General features: G+C 31.1%; 1 protein-coding gene across 1 annotated transcript; it reads right to left on the reverse strand.

Moving 5' to 3' along the window:
• Positions 1 to 1,278: 1,278 nt before the first annotated feature.
• On the reverse strand, positions 1,279 to 4,866 carry LOC123294719 (histone-lysine N-methyltransferase SETMAR-like). Its single transcript, XM_044875842.1, has 3 exons — positions 4,369 to 4,866; positions 2,540 to 2,641; positions 1,279 to 1,410 (listed from the first exon to the last, which is right to left on the reverse strand). Exons 1-3 carry the CDS (start codon positions 4,864 to 4,866, stop codon positions 1,279 to 1,281), a joined length of 732 nt encoding a protein of 243 aa, XP_044731777.1.
• Between the last annotated feature and the right edge of the window lie 4,887 nt (positions 4,867 to 9,753).

Below are 9,753 nucleotides of genomic sequence, written 5' to 3' on the forward strand. Positions count from 1 at the left end.
ATTTTTTTTTTCCTTGATAAATGTAGGAACTTATTGTAAAAAGATTGTTAAAAACAAAGTCTTGAGTCAAATAAAAATTTTATTTAATTTTTATTTAATTAAATAATATTTAATTTATTCATATTTATATTGATATTTACATTTATATTATTTAAGTAGTTGAATATTTATAGTTAAAGTTTAGTATTTTACATAATGACATTTTCGTAATGCATTTTTAAAATATAGAAAATCGAACTAAATCGCATATAGTTTTGTGATATCAATGAGGAACACATTAAACCCAATTGAAAAATTATATTAATAAATTATAGTCCATTTTGATTTTACGCAATGGATTTTCTCAACAATATGCATAAAAATACAATATTCATAAAAATGTAGTAGCTGATTCCTTTGCTAATTATTTAAAATATATAATTTGCCTTGCTAAACTATATAATTTGAAATAAAAATAAAAAAGAATATTTTGATTTATGCATGTTATCTGATTAATGACATTTATAAACTATTTAAATACGTTTTAAAAATAATTTAACATTTTGTATTCATACTACTCAGTTAGCAACATCGAAATTATTAACTAATTTCCTACTATTTACTGTAATGCATATTTATTAGATTTCATGAAATTTGTCTTATTGGTACATTGTATAAGATTGTGTCATATAGGTACATTCTACATTGGTTCAAAATAATTCATGAAACGGTTAAATTTTTAAAGAACTAAAGAATACCAACACTTACTTATACTTTGTATATTTCATATATACATGGTATAAAAAGCAGATTGTTATAATATTATTGCCAAAATCTAAAGAATTTATTTGCGAAAAGTCTTTGTAGAAGTAGACATACATGCAATTCGAGAACTAAAAACAACAAGATTTTGGTTCTTTGGTTGTACCGTTATATCTTAAGCAAGAATGTGAAGCCGTAAGGAAATGAATATCAATAAAATTTTATAACGTATTTTGTGGCATTCAGGAAAAAAAGTGAGTGTTTAACAGGTTCCTGAATACTTCTTGTTAAAAACTTATGATTTTCCATAGCCAGTGAAAACTTCTTCGGCTTCTTTCTCAAGTCGAATGTACTGCCTCACTAAGATGTTTGAAGTGACCACGATTTTCTGCATCTGTCCCGCCAGAGCTTGCTTTAATGAAGGTACTAGAGAATTTATTTCCCCTTTCACATACTTCGCAATCAGAGGACGAAACAAATACGGCCCAACCACAAAGATACAACAGTCCGTATTTTTGAATTTTTGTTACGCAAAAATTAATATCGCACATCGTCGTCTTCGTAGGATTCAGAAGCTGGAATTTGCAAATACTGTGCTTCAGCATCTAAACGCATTGAGTATCGGAGTTGACGTGGTTTTGGATGAATATCACCACCATCTCTGAGAATCTGAGAAAATAAATTTTCCACTGGACTTGATGTTAGGTAAGAGGATATTAGAATTATCTCGATAAAACTAATTCTTCACGCAAATTTAATGCTTTGGTTGTTGAAAGTATTATTCCTCGTTGTTTTGGTTACCACTTATTATTAGAACTGAATTGGATTTCTCTTATAAGTTTCATGAAACTCTGAAGGAAAGTTATACGCTCGGAAGAAGCTTCATCAATTCCAGAAGAATTACTTTTTCGCCGAAAAACCATTAATTCATACAACTTAAAATCTTCCTATTTAATCCATTATTCATTTTATAAAACTGTGATTTTTTACTTATACAGGTCCACTCGTTGATTGCCATTCGACAACTTGTCTAACATGGCTAATGTCAACTAAACACGATGGTAAAATATTTGCTTCCACTATAGGCGGGGGTAAAATAAATTTAGTTTTAAAAAGTTCAGACCAAATGCGTTTAAGAAGATGTGGAGCATCAGATGTCCAATGAAGATGTTCTTGAGAGTTTTATGGATGCCTACTGAAGCAAGAAATGAAATTCCGGCTCGATACAACACTATTCCTTGTCCACATACCCACGTTGGTCGGCCCTTCGTCTGAAGAAAGAGAATCGACCATAATTCCATGCTGGCATAGCACATTTACTATTTGCTCGACGTAATTCTAAAAAAGTTCAGAGGTGTCAGGCTTAAACGGTTAAAGACGGTTAAAACATAGCATAGTCAACGAGCGAAAAAAGCTACCGCGTGAGAAGCTATTGAATCAGCTTCATTGGAATCCTTTGTAGATTCAGAAGTTACCAATCCGATAAAATTCCCTAAGGCACGATCATATTCAACCGTTGGATGAATAGATATTTCATCTAAAGCGAGCACACAATAATGAGCAGCTTGCTTGTTTTCTTGACGAATTTTGCCCCCTTATCACTCAATAATGTTATTGAAAGTCCCAGGAGCAAAATTAACACCAGACAGTCCATTGTAAAGCACGGAAAAAGAAGATAAGTGAAACCCTTCAGCATCCCTTAGGGTTTTATAAGCTTAGGAGCCCGTTAGTAATCTTATCCGTAGGCTATCCGTATTTTTATTGTTTCTTCCGACCATGGTTTGGAATTCGTAGAAACGTTGTCTTTTAAAAACAATAATTGGTCAGGATTTAAAAACTTTTCCAAATTAGCATCCAATAAGGCATCCAATACTTCTAGCTTTTTGGTCATGTGCACCACCTACAATGAAAACATTTACAGTTATTAGTTAATCATTGCTTTTGATAGAATTTATTTATAAGTGACTAAATTATTAAATTGAATATATAACAGGTGTAAAATATGACCTTATTATGTTATACATAAGCAAAACTCAAAATTTTCTTTTGAAATTTCTGAATTTTGAACTGAGAACTGACTAGCAACTAATTTCAAGAGCTCATAATTTTTTAATTAAACTGCAAAAACTGAAAATAGCAGTTTTTCACGTATTACGCAGGAAGCACATTTTTTTTTTTTTTTGTAGCTACAAAAATGTAGCCTTACACACGTTTTGTGATTTTAGCTATTTTTTATGTAAGATTTGACTGGCGTTACTTATTTATAGATGTTGAAAAAAGATAAACTTTTTGTAAACATCAAAGTCTAAATAAGTTAATTCTTTTCAAATGTTTTAATTTATTTTATGCAACAACTAAGTTTAGTTTTGTGTTTTATTTTCAAACAAATGTTATGATGATATCTTTCTTACATTTTTCATTTATTTAATCATTTTATTTGTCTTTAAATAAAATTGTATTTAATTTAAATATCATTTTTATTATTTTTATTTTATATTTAGTAAAATTAAAACTTGTAAGTTCTTTAATTTTATTTTATATTTGTAGTTTAATCTTTTGTTCTACTTGTTTTATGAAGTGTAAACTATATTCAATTATACCATCGCATCCGATATTGTATTTATATATCCTGCTCATATGATATACACAGGGTGTCCTATTATTGACTGCAGAACTTTTACCTCCTGAAAATGCTAAGAAAAAACAGAAGCAAATGCTATTTACCAATTTTGGATCTGAGACCTAATTTACGAGATAATTATCCTACTCTTATCCCTAAAACAAAATCTTAGACATCGTATCAACTTCAACACAATATACGTAATTTGTGTGGTTTATATGTGAGTGTGTGTTTCGTAGCATCTATTTGATTAAAACGGACTATAGTAATAAATATGCTTAAGGTATGTGATATTCGTACGATATTATGTTGCGTACAAAACTTAATTTACAAAGATAGGGATTGGAATAATACTTGGTTTTATGGGTTAGTTTTTATCTCTATATATTATAAATGCGAAAGTAAGCATGTTTGTTTGTTTGTTTGTTACGCTTCCACGCTTAAATTAGCGAATGGTTTTTAATGAAACTGTACAGCAAAAAATAGTAAGACTTTGTTCATAATTTAAAAATTCTTTATTTATTCTTCCAAAACTATTTCGTCCCCCTCAAAGTAATCCCCCCGGCCCCAATAAATTTGTGCCAACGGTTTTTCCAATCCTCGAAACAGTTGTTAAAGTAAATTTCCGGAATAGCCTTCAATGTGCGTAGCGATTCACGTTTGATGTCTTCAATTGGCTCAAAACGGTTTCCCCGGAGCGGTCGTTTGAGTTTGCTGAATAGCCAGAAGTCACACGGAGCTAAATCAGGCGAATACGGTGGTTGCGGAACGATATTGGTTGAATTTTTCGCGAAAAAATCACGAAGAATCAATGCAGTATGCGACGGTGCATTATCATGGTGCTAAAACCAAGAGTTTTCGGTCCATAATTCCGGCCTCTTTTTACAAATAGCTTCGCGCAAACGACGCATAACACTCAAGTAGTATTCCTTGTTGACAGTTTGGCCGATCGGAAGGAATTCGGAGTGCACCACATCTCGATAATCAAAGAAAACTGTCAACATTACCCTGTTTTTCGACAGAATTCGGCGTGGTTTGTTTTGTCTGGGCTCACCTTTTGCACGATATTCGTCCGATTGGTCGGTTGTTTCCGGGTCGAATTCATAAATCCAAGTCTCATCTCCAGTAATAATACGTTTCATGACATCCTGGTAGTCGGAAAGCATTGTTTCACAGACGTTAACGCGACGCTGTTTTTCGAAAAAATTGAGTGATTTTGGAACCAATCGTGCTTTCACTTTTCTTAGGTCCAAATGATCTTTCAAAATGGTTTTTACTGATCCTTCCGATATTCCAACGATCCCAGTAAGATCTCTGACTGTTAATCGTCGATTCTCGAGCACCAATTCCTTGATTTTATTGACGTGTTTATCATAAGTTGATGTTGATGGCCGTCCTGGACGTGGTTCGTCGGCAACGCGTTCTCGACCCTCTATAAACAACTTGTACCAATCAAAAACACTTGCTCGCGACATACAATTATCACCGAAGAACTTTTGCAACATTCTGAACGTTTCGGCACCAGAAATTTGATTTCGCAAACAAAATTTTATGGAACTTCTTTGTTGAATAATTTCACTCATTGTAAAAATCGCCGATTGCACTTTTAATACTTCAGAAAGACAGACGTATACTAAACACTAATGGTTATTTTGACACTTGGCACAGATATCACTGACAGTCATACCAACCTAGAAAAAAAATATTTCGACGAATAGGGTTTCCGCCCGAAATATAATTCAAAAGTCTTACTATTTTTCGCTCTCAGTATTATAACTGATATATCAGAATAACACATGAACTATAATTTATAAAGATATATTAAAAAAAATTAAAAAATTAAATATAATATGACATTTGAAATTACCATAAATTACAGATTTCTGTAAAAATAGTCAATATAAAATATTTCAAGATAATCTCTCTGATATACTCAATGAATAATTAATGATCAAACGAACTTACCTGTTCGTGAAGTTCGATCATAATTATACGAGAAGCTCATCCGAAAAGATTACAGTATAAGAAAACATTTGTAGTACCACTGGTTGTATGCGCTAAGTCCACGATTTCAGAGTAATACTTGTAGTCCCTCACAAAAAATTGTTTGAAATAATATCGGGAAAGGAGGAATTTAAGAGTAACGAAGACCTCGAGTTATCTAGGAACTAGAATTTTGGGAGGGACTACAATCTTTTCGGATGAGCTTCTCGTATAATTATGATCGAACTTCACGAACAGGTAAGTTCGTTTGATCATTAATTATACTGCAAAGCTCATCCTCAAGATTGCAGTATAAGAAAACATTTGTAGCCCTTCAGAGTCAAACAATTTTTTGAATTCTTCTCTTCTGTGTTTGTTAAATAAATCCATCTACAACACAATCATTTTTATGTAATAACAAATTGGAAAGTTTTTTATAAATGAAGTTGATAATATTTAACTAAAGTATTAATTCATACTAATATTGATCAATTTTTTTTTTTTTTTTTTTTTTTTTTTTTTTTAATAAAATAAATTGGGTGAAGGAAAGTCATCTAATTTTTAAAAAAATCTTAAAACATAATTAAAAAAAATAAAAAATAGTGGGTCATTCAAATAATTGAACTTGATTATACAAAACTATATTGTTTGTAAGTACCAGTGTGGTTGTGTGGTTAAGTGATCGGACTTGAAAATAATACACAGTGACCATTGAAGGTTCAAATCCATCTGAAGTAAAAAAATTTTGTTTTAAGTTATTCTTTTTAAATTATTTTTGAAAGAGCAGCGGATCATAAAATATTGTTATTATATACATAAAAACAAAAACAAAAAATTAACAATGAATTTAGAATTGATATTAGAAGCAATACAAAAATCAGAATCGAATGTTAGACAAGATTTAAACAATATTAACATTAATATCTGCAATCAAATTCAACAAATTAATGAAACCCAAGCCTTGTTTGCAAAACAACAAACTGAATTAAGCAAAAAATGGGAAACTTATGACGAAGAACGTCGAAGGAAAAATATTGTAATGTATGGAATTATGGAATCTGAAACAAACTACTTCGAATTAGATGCGTTGATAAAAAAAGTATTAAAAGAAAATTTGGACATAGAATGTAATCGGCTTGATATAGATTTTGTCAAAAGATTAGGCGAAAAATCTGTGGGAAAATGTAGACCTGTATTGGTTGGATTGACAACTTGGGGCATGAAGCTAACAATATTACAAAGAAAAAAATACCTCAATGGAACCGATATCTTTATAACAGAAGACATGTCACAAAAAACATTACAAAGACGTAGAGAATTAAGGCCAATTTTAGAAAAATTCCGAAACGAGGGCAAAAAAGCCATTTTCAAAAAAGATGATTTGTGGATAGATGGGATTAAATGGAATGAAAACAATTTTAAATATCAAGAAAATGATAAAATCAAATCACATATCATAAATGATAAAAAGAGGCCTAATGAAAATAGCCCCGAAAAAAGTTTTACAGTAAAAACAATTGCACGAGAGTCCAAAAAAAAACCACAAACCGGATCTCTTTCACAAACATCTATTTCGAACTTCGCAAGAATACGATCTAATTCCATGGGTTCTTCAACAGCAAATAATCTAAGTAATGAAAAAGAAAATGAAAAATCAAATAAACTACAAAAAGATACATAGCCACCATCCGAGGTTCCCGGTATTGAAAATAAGACGAAAAGAATTTGTCAAACGGATAAGCACATGGACTGGATAACAAAAAATAGATATAAACAATTTAACAATCTCTCAAGACGACTGGTAACCGTGAGAGATCATAACCAAATACCTCCTCCCAATATAAAGGTAAAGCAAAATGCTGAAAACACACGAAGAGTAGAACCAAAAACATATATATGCACACTTAACGTACGTACTTTAAAAACGGAAGATAGAATGATCGAGCTGGAAAACGCGTTAAATAAATTAAAATGGGATGTATTAGGTATATCAGAAATAAGAAGAAATTTTACAAAAATAGAAGAAACTGAAAATGGTAACCTATTTCTACACTCATCTGCGATAAATGGGCAATATGGTGTTGGTTTCCTGGTAAATAAGAAATGTAAAAATGACATTGAAGAATTTATACCAATTAATGAAAGAATAGTTACGCTAAAAATAAGAATTAACAAAATGGTAATATTAATTATTCAAGTACATGCCCCAACAGCTGTATCTCCAAACGAAGAAATAGAAGAATTTTATAACAAATTGGAAGAAACTATTAAAATATATAAGAAAAGAATATATTATTTTATAATCATGGGAGATTTTAATAGCAGAGTGGGGAGAGCTAATCCAGGAGAAGAACACTTGATAGGGAAATATCATTTTGGCGAAGGAAAGGATCGTGGTGAAAATTTATTAAACTTCGCGTCTAGTCATAATTTAAAAATTGGCAATACCTTCTACCAAAGTAGGCAGAATAAAAAATGGACTTGGTTATCTCCAAATAAAGACAAGTTTGAGTTAGACTACATTTTGATAAAAGATCTAAAAATTATAAATAACATTGAAGTGTTGAATCGTGTTGAATTTGACACTGATCATAGAATGTTGAGAGCATCTTTGGCGATGAATTCTAAACATACCAGAAAAGAAATGCATAAACAGAAACAAAGTTTGTTTGTAAATAATATAAATAAAGATGAGTATACCGCAGAGATAAGAAAAAATCTGGATATACCAACGGATGAAAAACATATTCCTACAAACCAATATTATGATCTGATAAAAAACGGCATTATCAACAGTGCTAAAGAATCAAACAAATGTATGCAAAAAAACATCAAAACAAATAAGTTAACTGAAAAAACTCTCCATATCATTGCCAAACGAGAAGAAATGAAAAATATTAATCCGAGAACATCCGAGCTAGAAAAGGAATATCGTGAAACCAAAAAGCTTGCTAAAAAGGCTATACGTAAAGACATTAAGGCCTATCGTGAAAAAATTATTAACGATATTCTAGAAAAGTGCAATTCGTCAACTAAAAAAGTTAACAAAGAACTCAACTATAAACGCTCGTGGATAAAATCGCTTAAAGATTCCAATGACCAAGAACAATTCAATCGCACAGAAATAAATCTTATAGCCACAGAATTCTATAAAAATCTATACAACCATGAAAGGGAGTCAGAAATACTAGAAACAAAGTTTGATCTTAATATTACTGATGAAGAAATACCCCCAATTTTAAATGATGAGATAGAATTTGTATTGGGAAATTTAAAATTAGAAAGAGCAGCAGGGCCAGATGGAATTACAAATGAACATTTAAAGTTTGCCAAAGATGTGTTATGTGAGCCGCTGAAAATTCTATTTAATAAAATATTAATAACTGGTAAAATTCCTGAAGAATGGCGGTTGACAAAAATTACACTAATTCATAAAAAAGATGAAAAAATAATATTTGTAATTATAGGCCAATTAGCCTCGCATCAGCTGTTTACAGAGTCTTTAGCAAGGCTATACAAATACGAATTTCTCCAATACTAAATGAATACCAATCTCCAAACCAAGTTGGATTCAGAAAAAATTTTTCAACATTGGACAACATCTTAACTATAAATCAAATTATTGAAAAAACAACAGAGTACCAAAGAACAATATATATGGCCTTTATAGACTTCAATAAAGCATTTGACTCTGTATTTCATAAATATATGATATATGCGTTATATAACAGCGGATTACACTTCAAATATATAAATCTGATCAAAGAAATGTACACCAATAATAAGATGTATGTAGAAACAGAAATATCAGGACCAACTTTTGAGCAAAATAGAGGTGTGAGACAGGGTGATCCCCTGTCCGCTGATATTTTCAACTGCATCCTAGAAACTATATTCAGACATATGGAATGGGATAGTTATGGCTTAAATATAAATGGAGAGTATCTATCCAATCTCAGGTTTGCAGATGATGTAGTAATCTTTGCTGAATCAGCTGAAAAGCTGGAGACTATGTTAATGGAACTAGCTACAGAGATTAAAAAAGCGGGGCTATCCATCAATTATAATAAAACTGCAATCATTACCAACGGTACACACAGAAAAATATCAATTGAAGGGTATGAATTGAAATACACCGAAGATTACATTTACTTAGGACAGCTAGTTAGTTTCGTCAACAAGGAAACAAAAGAGGTGCAAAGAAGATGTATTACAGCTTGGAAGAAATTCTGGTCCTTAAAAGAAATTTTAAAAGGAAACTTTCATTGGACAATTAAGCAGAAAGTCATGGATACATGCATCTTACCGGTAATGCTCTACGGATGTCAAACTTGGTCTAGGAAAGACACAACAAACACAGCAATAGGAGTGTGTCAAAGAAAAATGGAAAGAGCAATACTAAATATACG

This window comes from Chrysoperla carnea, chromosome 3 (genome assembly GCF_905475395.1).
Source record: "Chrysoperla carnea chromosome 3, inChrCarn1.1, whole genome shotgun sequence".
Classification (NCBI taxonomy): Eukaryota; Metazoa; Arthropoda; class Insecta; order Neuroptera; family Chrysopidae; genus Chrysoperla; species Chrysoperla carnea.

Coding starts and splice junctions, on each gene's coding strand:
- LOC123294719 (XM_044875842.1), bottom strand. CDS start 4,866: ATGTTGCAAAAGTTCTTCGGTGATAATTGTATGTCGCGAGCAAGTGTT. Junction 2,642..4,368: donor GAATTCTGTCGAAAAACAGG/GTAATGTTGACA, acceptor TTTTCATTGTAG/GTGGTGCACATGACCAAAAA. Junction 1,411..2,539: donor TATTGTTTTTAAAAGACAAC/GTTTCTACGAAT, acceptor TTATTTTCTCAG/ATTCTCAGAGATGGTGGTGA.